Source organism: Dendrobates tinctorius, unplaced genomic scaffold (assembly GCF_039654945.1).
Source record: "Dendrobates tinctorius isolate UK_male_01 unplaced genomic scaffold, ASM3965494v1 ptg000030l, whole genome shotgun sequence".
Lineage (NCBI taxonomy): Eukaryota > Metazoa > Chordata > Amphibia > Anura > Dendrobatidae > Dendrobates > Dendrobates tinctorius.
The window spans coordinates 46,248,773-46,273,836 of NW_027361698.1; the positions used below are offsets into that span (position 1 = coordinate 46,248,773).

Below are 25,064 nucleotides of genomic sequence, written 5' to 3' on the forward strand. Positions count from 1 at the left end.
CTGCCTCCTGTTATATAGACATATTTTTTTAATGTGTAAACTATGCTATACATACCTGTTATCCAGTGATACGGTACCCTTTCTCACCTTTGTCCAATCACGTCTAATCCATACTGGGCCTGAGACCGTCTGAGCCTGCCTCCTGTTATATAGACCTACGTTTTTAATGTGTAAACTATGCTATACATACCTGTTATCCAGTGATACGGTACCCTTTCTCCAATCACGTCTAATCCATACTGGGCCTGAGACCGTCTCAGCCTGCCTCCTGATATATAGACATAGGTTTTTAATGTGTAAACTATGCTACATATATACGTGTTACCCGGTGAAACTGTACCCTTTATCAACTTTCTAGAATCTTGTCGAATCCATACTGGGCCTGAGAACGGCTGCTGAGCAGTTAAGCAAGCTACAGCAACTGTGGTTTGGACACGTAATTTTTTGCATTTTTTCAGGAATGCCGGTTAGGTCTAATTCAGGAATTGCGGTTGACCTGCACTTACTGGGAAATCATCGTTCGCGGGGAATAATTGGAATCACAGATCCCCATCACTAACGGTGTTCTGCTGGTTATCTGCACCTGTAAGCGACAAAAGTTGGTCCTTTCAGTGTAGCGCGCATGCAGCCACGGACATGTAACGCCATGATAGACCATGATAGTGCCAGAGCCTCACGTATCCCTCTAGTAAGCTTGACGCGTACCGTGGGGGCATGCCGGAGTCTCGTTCGTTAACGGAATAAAGCTGACAAATTGCTAGCACAACTACAAACGGACATACCACAGCACACACACAATCGAAAAAGCTTTCAATATGTGCATCTTTTCTTGAGGTGGCACGGTTGTGGTTTCCCGGGTGGAGCCCAATTAAGCCGCAGGCTCCACTCCTGGTGGTGCCCTTTTGGACATTCCTTTAAGGTTCAGCTTTGCAATCATACTGCCCCCGGAAAGCGAACACTTTGCCTTCATGGACGCTGTTTGGAGGTTCGTGGGAATAACGCCGCCCGATCGCCAGTTGGCATAATTTATTGGTGGGAAGTCCGACGGTATATGATCATGTTCGATTTCAGAATTTTTTTTTTTTGGTTGGTATTTTACATTTTTAGTCAGCCTTTCTTGACTTCATAAGGGAATGACAAGCCTATATCTGTGTCTCCTCCACCTCCTCTTTACTCCTCCACCTCTTTTCTAAATGTAGTTGCCCTTTTCCATATGTAATTTTTGTCTTCTGAGCATTTTCTCTGCTTTGGGACACCTTTTAAGGTGTTTTGTAATTGTTTTCTATGTGTTTGCCTGCCATTGTTTTCAATGGGGTTCGACGAACATTCGACGAACTTGCCTCCTGTGTGACGAACCAAAACACTAGCGTGGTGGCTCAACACTACTCCTGATATATAGACGTACATTGTTAATGTTTAAACTATGCTATATATACCTGCTATCTGATGATACTGTACACTTTGTCTACTTTTTATATTCTTGTCTAATCCATACTGAGCCTGTGAGCATCTGTGTGACTGATGGAATATATATGGAGATTGACAATTATCCTTTGACTGAATAGAGCTGTACATTTCTGATACAGTGCCATATATCTGATGTTATTTTGTGTCTATTTTGTGCAAAATTTTGAAGTTTTGTGGAAGAGGCCGCGGACGTGGGCACGGGGGGGCCAGCTGGTGATGATGGTGGTGGTGCATCTGCTGGTAGTGGCAAAAGCACAATAGCAGCTAAGGCAGGAGGTGTTGAGCCTGCGTCATGGTCTGGCTCCGGAATGCCTGGAATGATACCTTTTCTGGGAGTAGGTTAACCGCTTTTAAAGGTGGAGCATGAGGAACTGGTTTTGGCTTACATTGCCGAAACAGACTCCATCAAATATGCCCGCCTCTTCTGAAGTTTCAAAAAATGCAAGCACTGAGTGGTCAAGTACTAGCTCCTGATCAGGAAGAACCCCTTTCCTTGTGTCCTGCACCCCCACCCAAACTGAATGAGGCAGCAGGCCACACTTCACATTAGTCCATGTAGCTCTTTCTATCATACCATGCCTGGGTTATCAAGTCAAATCGTGAATTCCCCAGTCCAAGATGAATCTGACATGGAGTGTGGGTGGCCAGCCAGGGCAGTGGGGTTAATCGGTACCGGGCTGGTGTCTCACAGGGATGTGTCACGGTGGTGGTGACCCGTTCCATGGCCCTGGGCGTCCATGCAAAGGGGTGAATTACGTTTATAGGTGAATGATAGGTGATGCCACCTCTGGTTTCTGATTAGATTGACCAGCGCTGCAGTGTCGTTTCTGTGGGACAGATGTTGTGGTGCAGCTAAGATGTAGAAGACCTGCACAGGTAGGGCCATAGTCGCAGGGCAGATGAAAGAGTTGGGAGATGGTGTGCAGTGCAGGATGTAGCTGAGCCGTGCGCCAGGCACAGGAGAAAGATGACAAACACAGTCATGCAGTTCCTTTACCTGTACTTGGTAGGTGCTGTCCAGGACCCAGAGTACAGATGGAGAAGGATTGGTCAGCCTGGAAGCCAATTTGGATTTCTCTCTCTGCAGATAGGTAGTGTGGCCTCCGTTCTAGCACTTATCTGAGGTACTCGCAGTGCTGAGTTCAATGAAGTTCCCCCTGTTGACTTTCTTTTGGAACTTTCTCGTATGGCTGGCAGCCGTAGCCTTTTCCTTCTGGCTCACACACGTCGATGCTGGGGCCTCCGAGCCTCAGTTGGGTACAGAGCATTTACAGCTGCTACTTCCTCCGGATTCTGCTGCAGGAACGTCAGTGTCCCTACAAACTCGGAGACCGGAATCCAGACCATGCGCTCCAGCTAGGAATGAGCCTTAACTCTGCTCATCCTCCAGCTCCCCTTCTCACATCCACACACTTCCCCTTCCCTGCACAGAATGGCTTAACTTACCTCCTCCCGACCACAGAGAGCAGCTCCTCAGCAGTCACGTTCAGAGGTCTCCCTGCTGGCGTGGAGTGGGAAATGTGTTGTGTGTTGGTTTAACTGCTAGAGAGATCCTTTGTTGCTCCCAAGCATGACATCACACTCCCTAGGAGGAAGGTAATGCCACTGTGGCGACCGTACTCCTGGGGACGCCACAAGTGCACTGATGCCTAGCCACTGCTAGATGATTCTGCTGGTACATTGACCCAGACCACTACATTCCCCTCAGACTCTACACAGCCAGAATCTGACCCACAGGAAACTCAGGTTCCCCTTCCCGCATACCATATCACCTTACACGGTGACAAAGAGGAAGGTTCAGATGAAAGTGCAGGTTCCTTGAGCTGGTGGGGGGGGCATACTCATGGGCGACGGCTCTGGCACAGGGCCCCTCATAGTACGCAAAAGTGTCTCTGCCGGTGGGAGGGCCGTCAGACACACCGCCGTACTATTAGAGGGGCCCTGTGCCACTGCCGTCGCCGAGTGGGCCCCCCCTGCTTGCTCAGGATCACAGCACTTGCAAAGTTGAAATACTTACCTCTCCCTGCTCCACCGCCATGACGTCTTCCTCGTTTCCTGACAGTGATAGTCTGATCAGAGAGCGCAATGACATCACGTCTGTACGCCCTCTACCTAAACAGCCAAGTGCAGTGAGATGGACAATGGGGACGACGAGAGTCCAGACTAGTACAGGGATTCCATAGCGAGGAGACTTATTTAATTGTTTTCAATGTTGGGACAGCAATTTTTGGGGAGCACTATACTCTGGAGAATGATATATGGAGCCCACCATACACTAGAGCATTCTAAAGGTGGACATCAGACACTGGAGCAGCATTTACAGGGCACATTATACACTAGAGCATTAGAAATGGGGCCCATTATGTATGGAGCATTATTTGGGCCCATAAAACAGTGGAGCTTCATCCATGGGGACCAACATATACTGTAGCATTATGTGGAACTCATCATATACTGTTTCAAACATTATATGGGACCAATGATTCTGTATGGAGAAATATATGGGCCTCATTACTCTGTATAGCGCACTATGCGGTGGCCATAATACTGTACGGAGTAATATACTGTCCGTTTTTGGAGCTATTAAAAATGGATATCAGTCATGAGATGTAAAAAGTGAAGTATTTTTCATTGTACTATGCCACTATTTCTCTGCGGTATCGGAGCATCATGAGTTGTGGTATGTGTTAAAGGGGCGCTCTTTGGCCCATGGCACATGAAAACCTGGAGCCAGCCCTACCCCCCCCCACAAATTTAGCCAAATAACCCCCATTTTTCAGTGCGTAACTAGTATTATGAAGTAAATTAAGGTTGAAAAGCTTCAGTAATCAGAATTGATGTTTTTGGCATTCAAAAGGGCACTGTAGGTGTGTTTCCTGTCCTCCAATCCCTGCCGACTTTGCTTCCCCATTGACTTGCATTGGGTTTCGTGTTTCAGTCAACCTTCGACTTTTCACGATAATCGGCCGATTTCGTTCGACCCGACTTTTGCGAAAGTCGGGTTTCATGAAACCCGACTCGACCAGAAAAAAGGCAAAGTCGCTCATCTCTAGTGATGACTGCTACTTTTGTTTTGTCAAACTGAAGGGCTTTTCTACAAAGAACAAACATAAGATTAATTACCCTGAACTTGAATCTGCGATTCGGCCAGTTCCACATGATGGTACCTTGCCAGTTCCTGTACCATTGTTGTCTGGTTTGGATGAAAATGAAGTAGAATATGAAGACTATGGAGCTGAAGCTACTGGCAAAGACATGGAGACCTCAAGTGAAGATGAGTACATATTTGCTGGAGCAGCCGAGCAGCCAGAACGCTTTGCACAACATGAATTACCGTAAATTGTCTCATCAGAGACCTTTCATTGCCAAAGATAAAGCTGAACTTCTTGCATCTAGATTGAAAAAGAAGAATCTTCTTGATGATGATGTCAAAGTGTGTTATTACCAAAACAGAAGTAACACTTTAACACAATGTTTCACAGTTGATGGACCTATGGTGTACTGTAACAATGTGAATGGCCTCTTTGAAGAACTGAATCAAGAGTATTTTGTTGCAGTTTGGCGATTGTTTATTGACTCATCCCAGAGAAGATTGAAAGCAGTGTTGCTTCACATTTGAAATATGAAATCATCAATCCCTCTTGCTCACTCATGTAATCTAAAGGAAAATCTGTCAGTAGTTTTGGATGCTATACAATATAAGCATCATCATCATCAATGGAATATCTGTGGAGATTTCAAAGTGATTGGTCTGCTAATGGAAATGCAAGGAGATTTCACAAAATATTGTTGCTTCGTGTGTTTGTAGGACAGTAGAAATACAGTAGAGCATTATGTTCATTGTGATTGGGGACAGAAACATCATGTTCATTGTGATTGGGGACAGAAACATCTATGCTCCAGGTAGAGACAATGTTCAGCATAATCCTTTAGTTGCACCAACAAAAATCTTTCTTCATCTACTACATATAAAGTTGGGATTGATTAAAAACTTTATGAAAGCCATGGCAAAGACAAATTCTCAATGGTTCCAGTACATTTCACAGAAATTCTCCAGCATTTCACCAGCAAAACTGAAGGAAGGGGTATTTGGTAGTCCTCAGATAACAGAGCTTATGGGACATGATGTGTTTGATGGACTCTAACTGATAAGGAAATGAGATCTTAGAAAAGATTCAAGTGGATCTGTGAAAACTTCTTGGGAAAACAAAAATCTCCAGAATATGTTGAAGGTGTTGAGGAACTGCTAAACGCATACCAGTGTTTTGGATGTCACATGTCTCTGAAAATGCACTTTTTGCATTCACATTTAGATTTTTTCCCTCGAAATCTTGGGGATGCAGGCAATGAACAAAGCGAGCAGTTTCACCTGGACATTAAAGAAACGCAGCTACCAGGGTTTTTGGAATGACTCAATGATGGCAGATTACTGTTAGATGTTTTATAGGGACAACCCTGAAAAGTTGTATCAATGACAGTCTAATGTCGAGTACTTTTAATTTCTGCTCATGTTTTGGTTTCTATTTTGCATGTGAAATTATTTTGGTTCAATAAAAACTGTTTTGTAAGGTGAAGCATTTTTTTTCTGTTATGTAGATTACTGTTTTCTTAATGTCGCCAGTATATTTCCTATACCTTATAATAATGATGCTGCTCCGTGGAAACTATACGTGCTACAGAAAAACTAAATACATTTTTTAAATCAGGACAAAAAGATGATTCAGAAAAGTGCAAAGTCACCTGCGATGATTCCAAAAAATATGTTTTTGTAGACAATATAGAGACACACCTGCGGATGTATTTTAATGCACACCTGAAACACACTGCTTCTTTGTGTAGCATCATGGGAAAGTCTACAGAAATCAGCCAAGATATCAGGAAGAGAATTGTGGACTTGCACAGGCCTGGCTCATCCTTGGGTACAATTCAAAGATATCTGAAGGTGCCTCGTTCACCTGTACAAACAATTATACGCAAGTAAAAAACAAGATGGGAATGTCCAGCCATCATACCACTCAGGAAGGAGATGGGTTCTGTGTCCCAGAGATGAATGTGCTTTGGTCCGACATGTGCATGCCAACCCAAGGACAAAAGCCCTTGTGAAGATGATGGTGGAAGCTGGTAAGATTGTGTCAATATCCACAGTGAACTGAGTACTGTATCAACATGGCTGAAAGGCCACTGTGCCAGGAAGAAGCCATTACTCCAAAAGAAACATAAACATAACAAATCCAGATTAATGTTTGCAAATGCACACAGGAACAAAGACCTTAATTTTTGGAGACATGTCATGTGGTCTGATGAAACTAAAATTGAACTTTTTGGGCATAAAGACCATCGTTATGTTTGGAGGAAAAAGGGAGAAGATTGGAAACCTGAGAACATCATCCCAACTGTGAAACACAGGGGTGGCAGCATCAAGTTGTTGGGTTGTTTTGCTGCAGGAGGGACTTGCGCACATCACAAAATACATGGCATCATGAGAAAAGAAGTTTATGAGGCAATACTGAAGCAACATATCAAGACATCAGCCAGGAAGTTAAAGCTTGGGCGGAAATGGGTCTTCTAAATAGGCAATGACCCGAAGCATACTGCCAAAATGGTAACAAAGTGGCTTAAGGATTACAAGGTCAATATTTTGGAGTGGCTATCACTAAGCCCTGATCTCAATCCTATTGAAAATTTATGGGCAAAGCTGGAAAGGCAGGTGCGAGCAAGGCGACCTACAAACCTGGATCAGTTACACCAGTTTTGTCAGGAGGAATGGGCCCAAATTCTGACTAACTATTGTGAGAAGCTTGTGGAAGGAGATCCAAAACGTTTGACCCAAGTCATTCAGTTTTAGAGCAATGGTACCAAGCGGTAATGAAATGTATGTAAACTTTTGACTTTGCAGTAATAAAAATTACTTAAACACTCTCTCTCATTAGTCTGGCATTTGGCAAATAATAATTATGGTAATCCCAATTGACCTAAACTGGGCAAGGTTTATTCTGATTTCATGTCAGACATGGAGAAAAACATGCATATGTGTCTTTTTATATAGTGTATGGAAACTTCTGGTTTCAGCTGTGTACCCAGTGGGTATCTGTACACATCCATGTGTAAACTGTACATAAAATATTGAATTGCTGCGTATTTATGCAGCGTCAAAACCAGTGTCCAGCTGTGCCAGCATAGTGGGTGTCCACTACGCGTCTATGTGTGCCTGCGGATCACCCACGGACACTGACTGCGGCTGATCTTTCAGAACCGCAGCATGTCAGTTTCCTCATCAGAAAGAACATCACTAGAATGTATGGGACGCGGTGGTTCCACACGGTTCAGCGATCACAGGCGGATTCCCCTTCGGAGGCAGTGGATACGCTCTGCGTCCATAGTGCTGCTACACGAGGATCACGTGCAGAGCCTGAGGCCGGGTGTCCACGATCCTGATGTAGCAGCACTGTCTGGACAGTGTGTTCACCGCACCCAAAGCGCATGTGATCGCTGAACCGTGTGGAACCACCGCGTCCCATACATTCTAGTGATGTACTTTCTGATGAGGAAACTAGCGTCTCCACAAGAGAAATTGACGGGCTGCGGCTCTGAAAGATCAGCCGCAGTCAGTGTCCGTGGGTGATCCGCGCGTAGTGGAAACCCACTATTTGCGGGCACAGCTGGACGCTGCATCAACACGCAGCAATTCCTGGGCACATACACACTACAGCCCTGGCGTCACTTTCCGCTCCGTTACCGCACGCACTATATGGCGACGAGCACACCCACTCTTCGGCCTCACACGTCCTGTGCACGGAGAAAGTTACTGGCGGAGGGAGATAACTGTTGATGTGAGCCAGCGCTGTGGGCGCACACGCGTGTCTGCCGGGCGGGCCGCGGTGAGACGAGGGGGCGGCAGCGTGGCCCGCGCACTCCCGGTGTCTCCCTCCTCCTCCCTCCGGAGCGGCGCTCTGCAGAGTAGTGCTCCCCCCTGTGGCAGCAGTGACCCAGAACTGAGGAGCCAGCGCGTCCTTCCTCCATAACAAGTAAATAACGTCAGTGCAGAGTGCATGTGTGAGGGGAGCGGAGCCGCCGCCCGGAGCTGCGCCACACAGCGCCCACTGGACCCACGGCCAGGTACGGTCACCCGAGCCCGCCAGCGGAGGCCCGCACCGAGCGGAGCTGCCAAGGTCGCTGCTTGGTGGAGAAATAAGCGAGTACGTCATTAATATGGCGCCAAAACGCTGGTGTGAGAGGCTGCTCTCCCCCCGCTGCGGCCCGGCCGAACTTTCGGGGGTTGGGCAGAGTTGTGCTAGGACATGCGGGATGTGACCTGCTTGGAAACACGGAGGGCGCCCCCCGCTTATCTGGCGGCCGTGCTGTATGCACGTGTTATGTGTGGCCCTGCCGGGAGTGCTGGGACTTGTGGTTCCACGGGGGTGTACAGGGTGCGTTACCCTCTAGGGGGAGGGGCGTGACGGGGCAGGTGCATGGGCTCTGGCGGCTGCCGACCTTGGCGCCGGGCCGTGAGGGGTTAACGACTCGTAGCATGCCAGCTCGGTCGCCATGTAACGGATTGCACGCGCCACTCAGCCAATGAGCGGGCCCTTCATGTGTCTGGTTTGAATTGCGTGGCGCGCTGTCATTGGGGAGAACGGCCCGTGTTTATCTCGCCGTCGCCTCGGAGCGGGGGGACTAATGCTGCTGGAACACGTGGAAGTTACACGCCTGAGTGTGCTGGAGGAGGGGGACGCGGCGCAACGGAGGAGCAGCCAATCACATGCCAGTGTGCAGGTGTGGGAAATTGAAAGCGTTAACTTGATTGGTTGCTATGGGCAACTACCCAGCTGTAGCCTCGGCCGGCTGCTGCGCACTGTGACTGACAGTGTTGTGTACGCTCCGGCGCTGCCGGTGTGACAGTGCTGGCAGCCGTTGTTACAGCCGGGTGTCCTCAGACAGCGCAGCCTCTGTATCCATGGACTCCTACAGGTAGCGGTTATAACCGGATGGATGTCCCGCTGTCACAGGCCCCATAGTGTGTAATGGCTGCTGAACCCCCCCAGAGCTGCAGACCAGTCACCACACACCTTCCTATCGGTGACCTGATGGCCATCGTTATAACGCCACGTTCACACCACTCTTCTCCATCCGTGTGCAGAGTAGCGTGTGTGTATAATATGGACGCTGTGCGTGTGTGTATAATATGGACGCTGTGCGTGTGTGTATAATATGGACGCTGTGCGTGTGTGTACTGTGCGTGTGTGTATAATATGGACGCTGTGTGTGTATAATATGGACGCTGTGCGTGTGTGTACTGTGCGTGTGTGTATATAATATGGACGCTGTGCGTGTGTATATATTGTGGACGCTGTGTGTGTACTGTGCGTGTGTATGTAATATGGATGCTGTGTGTGTACTGTGCCTGTGTATATAATATGGACGCTGTGTGTGTACTGTGCCTGTGTATATAATATGGACGCTGTGTGTGTAAGGTGCCTGTTTATATAATATGGACGCGCTGTGTGTACGGTGCCTGTGTATAGAATATGGACGCTCTGTGGGTACTGTGCCTGTGTATAGAATATGGACGCTCTGTGGGTACTGTGCCTGTGTATAGAATATGGACGCTCTGTGGGTACTGTGCCTGTGTATAGAATATGGACGCTGTGCGTGTGTATATATTATGGACGCTGTGTGTGTACTGTGCGTGTGTATATATTATGGACGCTGTGTGTGTACTGTGCGTGTGTATATATTATGGACGCTGTGTGTGTACTGTGCGTGTGTATATATTATGGACGCTGTGTGTGTACTGTGCGTGTGTATATATTATGGACGCTGTGTGTGTACTGTGCGTGTGTATATAATATGGACGCTGTGCGTGTGTATATAATATGGACGCTGTGCGTGTGTATATATTATGGTCGCTGTGTGTGTACTGTGCGTGTGTATATATTATGGACGCTGTGTGTGTACTGTGCGTGTGTATATAATATGGACGCTGTGTGTGTACTGTGCGTGTGTATATAATATGGACGCTGTGTGTGTACTGTGCGTGTGTATATAATATGGACGCTGTGTGTGTACTGTGCGTGTGTATATAATATGGACGCTGTGCGTGTGTATATAATATGGACGCTGTGCGTGTGTATATAATATGGACGCTGTGTGTGTACTGTGCGTGTGTATATAATATGGACGCTGTGTGTGTACTGTGCGTGTGTATATAATATGGACGCTGTGCGTGTGTATATAATATGGACGCTGTGCGTGTGTATATAATATGGACGCTGTGCGTGTGTATATAATATGGACACTGTATATAATATGGGCACTGTGCGTGTGTATATAATATGGACGCTGTGTGTGTACTGTGCGTGTGTATATAATATGGACGCTGTGTGTGTATAATGGACACTGTGTACTGTGCGTGTGTATATAATGGACGCTGTGTGTGTGTATATAATATGAATGCTGTGTGTATATAATATGGACGCTGTGTGTGTACTGTGCGTGTGTATATAATATGGACGCTGTGTGTGTACTGTGCGTGTGTATATAATATGGACGCTGTGTGTGTACTGTGCGTGTGTATATAATATGGACGCTGTGTGTGTACTGTGCGTGTGTATATAATATGGACGCTGTGTGTGTACTGTGCGTGTGTATATAATATGGACGCTGTGTGTGTACTGTGCGTGTGTATATAATATGGACGCTGTGTGTGTACTGTGCGTGTGTATATAATATGGACGCTGTGTGTGTACTGTGCGTGTGTATATAATATGGACGCTGTGTGTGTACTCTGTATTATGGACGCTGTGCGTGTACTATCGTGTGTGTATATAATATGGACGCTGTGTGTGTACTGTGCGTGTGTATATAATATGGACGCTGTGTGTGTACTCTGTATTATGGACGCTGTGCGTGTACTATCGTGTGTGTATATAATATGGACGCTGTGTGTGTACTGTGCGTGTGTATATAATAGGGACGCTGTGTGTGTACTCTGTATTATGGACGCTGTGCGTGTACTATCGTGTGTGTATATAATATGGACGCTGTGTGTGTACTGTGCGTGTGTATATAATATGGACGCTGTGTGTGTACTGTGCGTGTGTATATAATATGGACGCTGTGTATGTACTGTGCGTGTGTATATAATATGGACGCTTTGTGTGTACTCTGCGTGTGTATATAATAGGGACGCTGTGTGTGTACTCTGTATTATGGACGCTGTGCGTGTACTATCGTGTGTGTATATAATATGGACGCTGTGTGTGTACTGTGCGTGTGTATATAATATGGACGCTGTGTGTGTACTGTGCCTGTGTATATAATATGGACGCTGTGCCTGTGTATATAATATGGACGCTGTGTGTGTACGGTGCCTGTTTATATAATATGGACGCGCTGTGTGTACGGTGCCTGTGTATAGAATATGGACGCTCTGTGGGTACTGTGCCTGTGTATAGAATATGGACGCTCTGTGGGTACTGTGCCTGTGTATAGAATATGGACGCTGTGTGGGTACTGTGCCTGTGTATAGAATATGGACGCTGTGCGTGTGTATATATTATGGACGCTGTGTGTGTACTGTGCGTGTGTATATATTATGGACGCTGTGTGTGTACTGTGCGTGTGTATATAATATGGACGCTGTGCGTGTGTATATAATATGGACGCTGTGCGTGTGTATATAATATGGACGCTGTGCGTGTGTATATATTATGGTCGCTGTGTGTGTACTGTGCGTGTGTATATATTATGGACGCTGTGTGTGTACTGTGCGTGTGTATATATTATGGACGCTGTGTGTGTACTGTGCGTGTGTATATAATATGGACGCTGTGTGTGTACTGTGCGTGTGTATATAATATGGACGCTGTGTGTGTACTGTGCATGTGTATATAATATGGACGCTGTGTAATGTGCGTGTGTATATAATATGGACGCTGTGTACTGTGCGTGTGTATATAATATGGACGCTGTGCGTGTGTATATAATATGGACGCTGTGCGTGTGTATATAATATGGACACTGTATATAATATGGGCACTGTGCGTGTGTATATAATATGGACGCTGTGTGTGTATAATGGACACTGTGTGTGTACTGTGCGTGTGTATATAATATGGACGCTGTGTGTGTGTATATAATATGAATGCTGTGTGTATATAATATGGACGCTGTGTGTGTACTGTGCGTGTGTATATAATATGGACGCTGTGTGTGTACTGTGCGTGTGTATATAATATGGACGCTGTGTGTGTACTGTGCGTGTGTATGTATTATGGACGCTGTGTGTGTACTCTGCGTGTGTATATAATAGGGACGCTGTGTGTGTACTCTGTATTATGGACGCTGTGCGTGTACTATCGTGTGTGTGTACTGTGCGTGTGTATATAATATGGACGCTGTGTGTGTACTGTGCGTGTGTATATAATATGGACGCTGTGTGTGTACTGTGCGTGTGTATATAATATGGACGCTTTGTGTGTACTCTGCGTGTGTATATAATAGGGACGCTGTGTGTGTACTCTGTATTATGGACGCTGTGCGTGTACTATCGTGTGTGTATATAATATGGACGCTGTGTGTGTACTGTGCGTGTGTATATAATATGGACGCTGTGTGTGTACTGTGCGTGTGTATGTAATATGGACGCTGTGTGTGTACTGTGCTTGTGTATGTAATATGGACGCTGTGTGTGTACTGTGCGTGTGTATGTATTATGGACGCTGTGTGTGTACTGTGCGTGTGTATGTATTATGGACGCTGTGTGTGTACTGTGCGTGTGTATGTATTATGGACGCTGTGTGTGTACTGTGCGTGTGTATGTATTATGGACGCTGTGTGTGTACTGAGCGTGTGTATGATGGACGCTGTGTGTGTGTACTGTGCGTGTGTATGTATTATGGACGCTGTGTGTGTGTGTACTGTGCGTGTGTATGTATTATGGACGCTGTGTGTGTGTACTGTGCGTGTGTATATATATCCCGACCAGCGATATGACGCGGTCAGGATCGCTGGTGCATCGCTAAGGCTAAGTTCACACGTAGCGGAACTCTCGCGGAAATTACCGCGAGAGTTCTGGAATTCCATTCCGCGGGAAAATCGCATTTTAAATTCCCGCGATTTTCCCGCGGAAAAACTAGCATTTTGCAAGCGTAATTAGCTTGCAAAATGCTAGCGTTTCCCAAGTGATCTGTAGCATCGCTTGGAGAACTGATTGACAGGTTGGTCACACTCATGAAACATAGTGTTTGACAAGTGTGACCAACTTTTTACTACTGACGCCGCCTATGCAGCCTCAGTAGTAAAAGATAAAATGTAAAAAATAATTAAAAAAAAAATGGTGTTATTCTTACCTTACGGCGTCCCGCGCAGCCTTCCCGCCTCTCTCCACGCTCCCGTTCCCAGTAATCCTTTGCCAAAAATGCCCGCGATGATGTCCGTTCCCGCGAGAACGGACGCCATCACGGGCATTTTCACAAAGGCTTGGGAACGAGAGCGTGTAGAGAGGCGGGAAGGCTGCGTGGGACGTCAAAAGGTAAGAATAACACCATTTTTTATTTAAAATTCTATTTTTTACAGGGATATGATGCCCAAAGCCCGGAGTACAGTCTCCTCTCCTCCGGACCGTGGGTACCATCCGCAATTGTTCCGCTTACTTTTCGCATGGTGTGCACAGCCACATGCGGAAAGTAAGCAGAACAATGCATTCCTATGGGTGCGGGATCGCCGCGATTCCGCAAAATTAATGAGCATGCTGCGTTTTTTACCGCAAAGGGATTCCACCCTTAGGGTCTGTGCACACGCTGCGGATTCTGCTGTGGATCCGCAGCGGATTTGGCCCTGCGGATCAGCAGCAGAATCTGCTGCGTTGTACAGTACTATTATAACCTATGGAAACCGCAGTGCAGACGGTGAGGAATTTTCCGCGCGGTTTTTGGTGCGGTTTCCAATCTGCAGAAAAAATGACGTCATTCTTTTCTGCGGATTCCGCTGCGGTTTGCCATCTCCTCCATTGTAGAGGTGATAAACCGCAGGGCAAACCCGCAGGCTAATCCGCAGATAAACCGCAGGTCTTCTGACCTGCGGATTTTGCAAAATCCGCAGCGTGTGCACATAGCTTGAGTGGAGATGAATCTGTTCTGCACTTTATGTACAGTGGGGAAAATAAGTATTTGATACAATAGAACAACAGAGCTTGGCCTCAAAGCTGCAGGTTAACAGTGTCACTCCTAGTGACGGGTTCCCTTTAAAATTTGGTGCAGAAACCTTTTATTTGCAATTACAGAGGTCAGACATTTCCTGTAGTTCTTGAACAAGTTTGCACACACTGCAGCAGGGATTTTGTCAATCTAATGCATACAGATCTTCTCCAGATCATTGAGGTTTCAGGCTGTCGCTGGACAGCATTGAGTTTCAGCTCCCTCCAGAGATTTTTCTATTGTGTCCAGGTGTGGAGACTGGCTAGGCCACTCCAGGACCTTGAAATGTTTAAGGAACCACTCCTAAAGCCCCCGTTACACACTGCGATATCGCTAGCAATATTGCTGTAAAGTCACCGATTTTGTGACGTTGCAGCGATTTTGCTAGCGATATTGCTGCATGTGATACTTACCTCCGACTGGCTCCCCCGCTGATTATCGCTGATCGCGCGAGAAGCTGCTGGATCATTCCTCGTCGGTCCCTTCCTGCGGCGCTTCCTGCTGTGACAACGAGCGACGCGTGGAGCCGGGCGGGAGGACGCAGGATCGCCGCGTCTGACAGGTAAGTAGCGATCCCCGTCCCCAGCGATGTCGCTGGTGAGATCTGCCTGAGTGGCAGCTCACTAGCGACCACTTAGCGAAGCACCAGCGATCCTGACCGCGTCATATCGCTAGTCGGGATCGCTAGTGCATCCCTAGGTGTAACGGTACCCTTAGTTGCCCTGGCTGTGTGTTTCAGGTCATTGTCATGCTGGAAGACCAAGGCATGACCCATCTTCAATGCTCTTACTGAGGAAGGATGTTATTGCCCAAAATCTTGACACCATGCATCCTCCCTTCAATATGGTGCATGTGTTCTGCCCCCTTTGCAGAAAAGCACCCTCTAAAGTACGATGTTTCCCCACCATGCTTCACGGATGGGACGATGTTCTTGGGGTTGTACTAAATCTCCTTCATCCAAGACGGCAAGTGGAGTTGATACCAAAAAGTTCTATTTTGGTCTCATATGACCACATCACCTATTCCCATGCTTCCTCTGGATCATTGAGATGGACATTGGTGAACTTCAAATGGGCCTGGACATGTGCTGGTGCGAGCAGGATTTTATTTCATGACGGTGTAGTGTTTTGCTAATGGTAATGTTTGAGGCTGTGGTCCCAGCTCTCTTTTTAGGTCAGGCCAGGTCCTCCCATGTAGTTATGGGCTGATTCCTGATCTTTCTCAGCGTCATCCTTACCCCACGAGGCGAGATCTTGCAAGGAGCCCTAAATCGAGGAAGATTGACAGTCCTCTTTTGGGTGAGTGCACACAGTGCGGATTGAGCTGTGGATTTTTCCTCATGGATTTCCAGGTAAAATCGCAGGTAAAGTGACCTGCGGATTTGCCAGCGGTTTTCCCCTGCGGTTTGACACCTGGACAATGGAACAGGTGTCAAACCACTGCAGAATCCGCAGAAAGAATTGACATGCTGCGGATTTAAAACCGTGGAAAAATCTGCAGCATGTGCACTGTGGTTTTGAAATCCCATTGATTTGCATTGCCTGCGGATGCCTGCATTGCATTGCCTGCGGATCTTCAGCAAAATCTGCACCGTGTGCACATACCCGAAGTACCTTCCATTTTCTAATAATTGCGCCAACAACTGCCTTCTCACCAAGCTGCTTGCTTATTGTCCTGTAGCCCATTCTATCCTTGTGCAGGTCTACAATTTTGCCTCTGGTGTTCTTAGACAGCTCTTTGGTCTTAAGGGCCCGTTACACGTAGCGATATCGCTGTAACGTCACTGATTTTGTGACGTAGCAGCGATATTGCCAGCAATATCGCTACATGTGACACTTGCCTCCGACCGGCTCCCCCGCGATGATCGCTGATCGCGCGAGACCGTCCTGGACCATTTCTCGTCAGGCGATTCCTGTGGCGCTGACGAGCGACGCGTGGATGCAGGCGGGAGGACGTCAGGATCGCCTCGTTTGACAGATAAGTAGCGACCCCCGACCACTGCTGTCACTGGTGAGATCTGCCTGTGTGGCAGCTCACTAGCGACCACTTAGCGATGCACCAGCGATCCATATCGTTGTCGGGATCGCTGGTGCATCGCTACGTGTAACGGTATCCTTAGCCCGGTTGGAGTGTGAGGACAGGTGTCTTTTATACAAGGAGTCTTGAGTTTAGACAGGTGCAATTATTACAGGTAACGAGGGCGAGAGCCAGAATTCTTGCTGGTTGGTGAGTGATCAAATACTTCATGCAATAAAATTCAATTTAATGATTTAAAAATCATATAATGTGATTTTTCTAGATTTTTTTTTTTTTTTAGATTCTGTCTCTCACAGTTGAAGTGTACCTACAATAAGAATGACAGTCCTCTCCTTTGTTTGTAGGTGGGAAAACGTGCAAAGTCTGCAGTGTATCAAATGCTCTATGTGTATTCCCCACTGTACATGCTCAGTAGTGACCAGTGCTGTGGAGTTGGAGGTTTCGGCTCAGACTCCACAGCCATGCTTACTAGTAGAACTAAATTGGTGCATTAAAAAACACAAATGCCGTACTCTGTATTGTAAAGATTAAATAGGAAACTGAATTGATCTTTTAAGTAAGTGGATGAAAATGTCAGCTTCCTTTTAGTACAATCTTAGGGTGTGTGCACACGCTGCGGATCCGCAGCAGTTTCTGCTGCGGTGTACAGTACCATAATATCCTATGGGAAATGGAAACCGCAGTGCAGACGGTGCAGATTTTTTCACGGTTTCTAATCCGCAGAAAGAATTGACACCGCAGGGCAAAACCACAGGTCTTTTGACCTGCGGATTTTGCAAAATCCGCAGCGTGTGCACACACCCTGAAAGGTAACCTGTCAGCAGGATTGTGCGCAGTAACCTACAGACACTGTCAGGTTGGCGCCGTCATACTGATTAAAATGATACCTTGGTTGATTAATTGGTGGTGTCCTTTCTGGGACTGAGCTAGAAAATTGTTGTTATCCCACTTTCATGACTGAACATGATAATACAAATGTGAACTCGGCCTATGAACACATTCCGACGTTAGTTCTTTATGCAGAAGTTATCTCCATGTTTCTCAGGGAACTAGTTTTGCAGACGGCGTGGTCCACACCTAAACGCAGAGACATGTCCGATAGTGATCCAAGTTACGGATCAAACTCGCCAATGCAAGTCTATAATATAGCCAGTGAAAAACTGCACTTGGATGCCATCCGTTTGCTGTCTGATTTTCATGTCTAACAGGAGACTCTTGAGAAAACTTCTCATACGCAAAAGAATTATATGAAACTGATGGTAAACTGACACACTGATGAAACAGCAGTATAGACGGCTAATATTTTTTGTTAGCATCCTCTTGCAGTGTACATCTTAGATTCTTGTTGACTACATTAAAAATATCTCCGACTCCTCAGACACTTGTAAGTTGCATTGGAGCCTGCAGAGCATTGTGTCTGATTGCTAGTCGCAGGTATTCTGGGAGGCTGGAGCCTCTGACTCGGCATTTCCGGTACGGGCCATTTGGAGATTCCGAGGTGATCCTGTGCTTGTGATGATGACTGGTAATCTCTGAGCAGTGCTGTGTGTAGGAGCAGGCTTTCCTTACACCCCCTGTATCTATAAGGAGGGAGCACCTGGTGCCATCAGCTGTGGAGAACACTCCCATTGATGGTTTTTTCTTGCTGTAGAGGAGGGATCAGCTGATTCCATGTAAACATAGTAACAATGCTGAGTGCACAAGGTTTGGCAGCAGACCAGCGCGTTTCACTTTCCAGTACCCGCTAGTAGCTAATAGGTATGTTACATAAATAGTTTGGATGTGTGTCCTGGTCAGTGTCTAGTACGGCCTCTTTAGCAGGAAGGCACATGCTGTTTATTTCACAGCTCTGATGACATTTTTGCATTATTTAAGGGTCTGTGCAGACTTTCTCGACTGGTATTTTCTTGCCCTTTTTTGTTATGTAAATGCCACCAATGTAGGAAATATTTAGCTAGGTTATTCCATGAAGACAACCCCTCTCCATATGACTTATTGGGGCCTTACTGACTCCTCAGATGGGCCGAGTGGTTTTTGTACGAGCAGCTAACATGTTAGCCACTCAGTCAAGCTATCCTTGTATTGGTACATTTTTCCGTCAGCTGCCTGGCTTGACAAAATCTAATGCTTGCTATAAGTAGCGTCCTGGGGGCTATATTCTGACTGAGGTGGTCTGGGAGAGCACTAATCATGTTGTACTAAAGGCCCCTTATACACATTTAGACCAAGGTTGGTCAATAACCTAAAAATCATCTGTATGTGTAATGTGTATGGGGGTCTCGAGTCCCAAACTCTCCCATGACAGGTTATGTTGTCAGGGTAAATAAGAGTCTATCAGTTTATATTTAGACATCTGATCCTTTTGTTCTACTACGCCATTATCGGAGGCATTTTGCAGCGTCGTCCTTATGCAGTCGAATACTCGGCTGAGCCCAACATTCATTCACATGAAGGAGCTGACAACAGAATGAACGCTTGGCCATTGGCTGTGTTGTATGTGTATGACCAGCTTAAAGGGAGCCAATCACCTGAAAGATTGCAGTTACCTGCAGATATGGGGTTAATCATACACTGTGCACCTTAGCACTCTTCGACCCACCCTTTCGCTTTTAGTGGTCTATCACCATGGGGGCGAGTTGCTGGTTACTATTCATTAATACTCACAGTCGATGGAATATTTAGGAGGTCACTGGCCTATTACAGCACCCCGCACTGACTGACTGACAGGCTTAGCATTTGGGCCGTCTGTCAATCAGTGCGGGGGGACGTGGCTACAGCAGACATATATATATATATATATATATATATATATATATATATATATATATATATATATATATATATATATAATATATAAACAAACTGTGCCCCGTTACTGGAAGTGGTACTCTGTCGGGTGGACTAAAGTGCAGTGGGGGTCTGAGTTCTGGCGCCGGGCAGGTTATTATCGTTCACATCCCCAGGAACCTATTCCATATCTCATGAATAGGAAATAGTGTTGAAACTTGAAATAGATCCTTTAGGGTTAAATTAACCCCTTCATGACCCAGCCTATTTTGACCTTAATGACCTGGCCATTTTTTGCAATTCTGACCAGTGTCCCTTTATGAGGTAATAACTCTGGAAAGCATCTTAGCGATTCTGAGATAGTTTTTTTCGTGACATATTGGGCTTCATGTTAGTGGTAAACTTAGGTCGATATTTTTTGCGTTTATTTGTGAAAAAAACAAATTTGGCGAAAATTTTGAAAATTTCGAAATTTTCAAATTTTGAACTTTTATTCTGTTAAACCAGAGAGTGATGTGACACAAAATAGTTAATAAATAACATTTCCCACATGTCTACTTTACATCAGCACAATTTTGGAAACAATTTTTTTTTTTGTTAGGAAGTTATAAATGTTAAAAGTTGACCAGCGATTTCTCATTTTTACAACAATATTTACAAAACCATTTTTTTTAGAGACCACCTCACATTTGAAGTCACTTTGATGGGTCTATATGGCAGAAAATACCCAAAAGTGACACCATTCTAAAAACTGCACCCCTCAAGCTACTCAAAACTACATTCTAGGAGATTATTAACCCTTCAGGTGCTTCACAGGAACTAAAGCAGCGTGGAAGGAAAAAATTTACATTTTATTTTTTGCACCACAAATTTTCTTTTATCATTAATTTTTTTCATTTTCACATGGGCTACAGGATAAAATTGATCCTAAAATTTGTTGGGCAATTTCTCCTGAGTACACCGATACCTCATATGTGGTCATAAACCACTGTTTGGGCGCACGGCAGGGCTCGGAAGGGAAGGAGCACATTTGACTTTTTGAATGGAAAATATGCTGGAATATTTAGCGCTTGCCATGTCGCGTTTGGAGAGTCGCTGTGCGCCTAAGCACTGGAGCTTCCCCACAAGTGACCCCATTTTGGAAACTAGACCCCCCCGAGGAACTTATCTAGATGCATAGTGATCACTTTGAACCCCCAGGTGCTTCACAAATTGATCCGTAAAAAAAAAGTACTTTTTTTTTCACAAAAATCTTTTAGCCTCAGTTTTTTCATTTTCACTTGGGCAACAGGATAAAATGGATCCTAAAATTTGTTGGACAATTTCTCTTGAGTACTCCAATACCTCATATGTGGTCATAAACCACTGTTTGGGCGCACGGCAGGGCCCGGAAGGGAAGGAGCACCATTTGACTTTTTGAATGGAAAATTCGCTCCAATCGTTATCGGACACCATGTCGCGTTTGGAGAGCCCCTGTGTACCTAAACATTGGAGCTCCCCCACAAGTGACACCATTTTGGAAACTAGGCCCCTTAAGGAACTTATCTAGATGTGTAGGGAGCACTTTGAACCCCCAAGTGCTTCACAAAAGTTTATAACGTAGAGCAGTGAAAATAAAAAATCATTTTTTTTCCTCAAAAATGATTTTTTTAGCACGCTATTTTTTATTTTCACAAGGGTAACAGGAGAAATTGGACCACAAAAGTTGTTGTCCAGTTTGTCCTGAGTACGCTGGTACCCCATATGTGGGAGGGAACCACTGTTTGGGTGCACGGCAGGGCTCAGAAGGGAAGGAGTGCCATTTGACTTTTTGAAATGAAAATTAGCTCCAATCGTTAGCGGACACCATGTCGTGTTTGGAGAGCCCCTGTGTGCCTAAACTTTGGAGCTCCCCCACAAATGACCCCATTATGGAAACTAGACCCCCTAAGGAACTTATCTAGATGCATAGTGAGCACTTTGAACCCCCAGGTGCTTCACATAAGTTTATAACGTAGAGCTGTGAAAATAAAAAATATTTTTTTTTCTTAAAAAAAATATTTTTAGTCCGCAATTTTTTATTTTCACAGGGGTACCAGGATAAATTGGACCCCAAAAGTTGTTGTACAGTTAGTCCTGAGTACACTGGTACCCCATATGTGGGGGGGGGACCACTGTTTGGGCACACGTCGGGGCTCAGCAGGGAGGTAGTGACATTTTGAAATGTTCACTTTGATGGCATGATCTGAGGGTGTCATGTTACATTTGCAGAGCCCCTGTGTGCCTAAACAGACCCTCCGCATGTGACCTCATTTTGGAAACTAGACCCCCCAAGGAACTTATCTAGATGTGTGGTGAGCACCTTGAACCCCCAAGTGCTTCACAGAAGTTTATAACGCAGAGCCGTGAAAATAAAAAATCATTTTTTTTCCTCAAAAAAAGATTTTTAGCCCGCAATTTTTTTTCACGAGAGTAACAGGATGAATTGGACCCCAAAAGTTGTTGTACAGTTTGTCCTGAGTACGCTGGTACCCCATATGTGGGGGGGGAACCACTGTTTGGGCACACGCAGGGCTCGGAAGGGAAGTAGTGACATTTTGAAATGCTGACTTTGATGGCATGGTCTGCGGGCATCATGTTACATTTGCAGAGCCCTTGATGTACCTAAACTGTGGAAACCCCCCACAAGTGACCCCATTTTGGAAACTAGACCCCATAAGGAAGTTGCCTAGATGTGTGGTGAGCACACTGAACCCCCAAGTGCTTCACAGAAGATTATAACGCAGAGCCATGAAAATAAAAAATAATTTTTTTTCCTCAAAAAATGATTTTTTTAGCTCACAATTTTTTATTTTCACAAGGGTAACAGGAGAAATTGGACCCCAAAAGTTGTTGTCCAGTTTGTCCAGAGTACGCTGGTACCCCATATGTGGGGGGGAACCATTGTTTGGGCACACGTCAGGGCTCGGAATGGAAGTAGTGACGTTTTGAAATGCAGACTTTGATGGAATAGTCTGCGGTCGTCATTACGTTTGCAGAGCCCCTGATGTGCCTAAACAGTGGAAACCCCCCACAAGTGACCCCATTTTGGAAACTAGACCTTCCAAGGAACGTATGTAAGATGTGTTGTGAGCACTTTGAACCCCCAAGTGCTTCACAGAAGTTTATAATGCAGAGACGTGAAAATGAAAAAATCATTTTTTTCCACAAAAATAATTTTTTAGCCCCCAATTTTTTATTTTCCCAAGGGTAACACGAGAAATTAGTCCCCAAAAGTTGTTGTGCAATTTTTCCTGAGTACGCTGATACCCCATATGTTGGGGTAAACCACTGTTTGGGCACATGTCAGGGCTTGGAAGGGAGGGTGCACCGTTTGACTTTTTGAACGCAAAATTGGCTGGAATCAATGGTTGCACCATGTCGCGTTTGGAGACCCCCTGATGTGCCTAAACAGTGGAAACCCCTCAATTCTAACCCCAACACACCCCTAACCACAGCCCTTACCCTAACACATGCCTAACCCTAATTCCAACCCTAACCCTCTTTCCAACCCTGACCCTCTTTCCAACCCTGACCCTCTTTCCAACCCTGACCCTCTTTCCAACCCTGACCCTCTTTCCAACCCTGACCCTCTTTCCAACCCTGACCCTCTTTCCAACCCTGACCCTCTTTCCAACCCTGACCCTCTTTCCAACCCTGACCCTCTTTCCAACCCTGACCCTCTTTCCAACCCTGACCCTCTTTCCAACCCTGACCCTCTTTCCAACCCTAACCCTCTTTCCAACCCTAACCCTAATGGAAAAATAAAAATATTTTCTTTACTTTATTAGTTGTGCCTACCTATGGGGGTGATAATCGGGGGGTTTATTTACTTTTTCTTTCATTTTGATCACTGTGAGAGTGATCAAAATGAAAGAATGGAATCTGCAGCCGGCAGATTCGGGCGGGCCCACTGCACATGCGCCCGCCATTTTCCAAGATGGCGGCGCCCATGAACCGGACCCGCCGGACACCGGGAGCGACAGGGGGACTTAGAAGGTGCCGGGGGAGGTGAAAGGGCGTGAGGGGGTTATCGGAAGCTGGCGGGGAGCAGAGGGAATGGGAGGGGGGCAGATGATGACAGCGGCGGCAGATCGCCGCTGTCATTCAGTTGCGGGGGGGGGGGGCGATCGCCGTGGGGGGGGGGGGTGGAATCTGTGTCTCCAGCCATGTCCGATGCTACAGCAGCATCGGCCATGGCTGGATTGTAATATTTCATCAATTTTCATTGATGAAATATTACTATCGCTCTGATTGGCTGTTTCACGTTTAACAGCCAATCAGAGCGATCGTAGCCACGTGGGGACGAAGCCACGCCCCCTGTGGCAAAGAACAAAGCCCCCTGTATCTGCGGGTCGGGTGACCTTTCAGTGAACTAGGTCACCCGACCCGCAGGGGGGGCTTTAAAGTCATGATGCCACATAGGCGTCATGGGTCGTTCTGGCACGACTTTTCATGACGCCTACGTGGCGTCAAAGGTCGTGAAGGGGTTAAAACATTGCTTGATTTGGGTAATTTAACGCTTTGCATGCAGTGATCAACACTTATGGTGACATACAAAGTCTCAGGGGGATCCCCCAGGTTGGCACAGAGAATATAGTAAAATTAAGAAAGAAATTATATATACTAAAATGTTTTAAATAAGTCCCAAGTTCCAGTAAAATGCACACACATTTGGTATCCCCCAATGGCCGTAACGTGCTAACTCACCTACTGATAGTGACGAGAGGCGCTGGCTGACCCCTTTAATTTAAACCCCACAAGCCTACAATTGGTGTGTTCCTGGCAGAAGGAGAGTCCCTGTGACACTTGGGACAAGTTTTTTAATCTTTGTTTTTTTTTTTTTGTAGTAAAGCTGGCACCTGTAACACGCCTTAGTTCTCTGCTTCAGCCAAATAATAGGCTAAGAGGATTAATAGAGCAGTGAGCTGTTTGTGAGCAGTTTCCCACATCGGTTTGGTGTAATCTGAACATTGGCAGCAGTGGCGGTGATTTAGGAGTGACAGCTCCTCTTTGATCAGCATCTTTAGCCGGTCTGTGACACCTGAGGGATTGTATGGGGATAGGATAGCAGATGGTTTATTCTTCTCACAAGCGCATTCGTTCTGTCACGTAATTGAGGTTCGGTGGGCACTGAAATTGATGCATCATAACCACTGCTTCTGCCATTGCCATGAAAGCAAATGAAGTCCTTGGAGCCTCATTTAAGAGTCTCAAACACGGGACTAGCCAGATCTTCCTCCAGGGAAGGACCCAGCCAAGGAGTGGCTCCTTTCGGAAACCACCATTACCACCATATTAAGTGGCCCTTTAAGTCAATATCCAGCTCTTTACGAGTTTACAGATATGACAAGGGAAATACCAAGGCCAGGTATCCATCAACAGACAGCTGGAGGAAGATCTGGCTAGTCCCGTGTTTGAGACTCTTAAATGAGGCTCCACGGACTTTATTTGCATATTCGTATTTCCCAGGGAGCAATGCACCTAGGATTTCACTGACTGAGCGCCTTTCCCGGCTGCCGCAGTGTTTTCTTTGGCTGGCCTCCCTGAGGTCAGTGA

At 46.1% G+C, this 25,064-nt stretch overlaps 1 protein-coding gene across 2 annotated transcripts in view; it reads left to right on the top strand.

Moving 5' to 3' along the window:
- Positions 1–8,237: 8,237 nt before the first annotated feature.
- JADE1 (jade family PHD finger 1) overlaps positions 8,238–25,064 on the top strand; it is a 129,003-nt gene continuing 112,176 nt past the window's right edge. Inside the window, exon 1 of one of the 2 annotated variants that reach the window (XM_073572078.1) lies at positions 8,238–8,583. Coding sequence is in view for 1 of the 2 variants with exons in the window: in XM_073572077.1 (XP_073428178.1) it covers positions 9,145–9,240 (96 nt within the window). In the remaining variant the exon portion in view is untranslated. Of the gene's footprint in view, positions 8,584–8,617; positions 9,241–25,064 lie in introns of those variants that run through there. The other variant, XM_073572077.1, reaches the window with a different exon arrangement.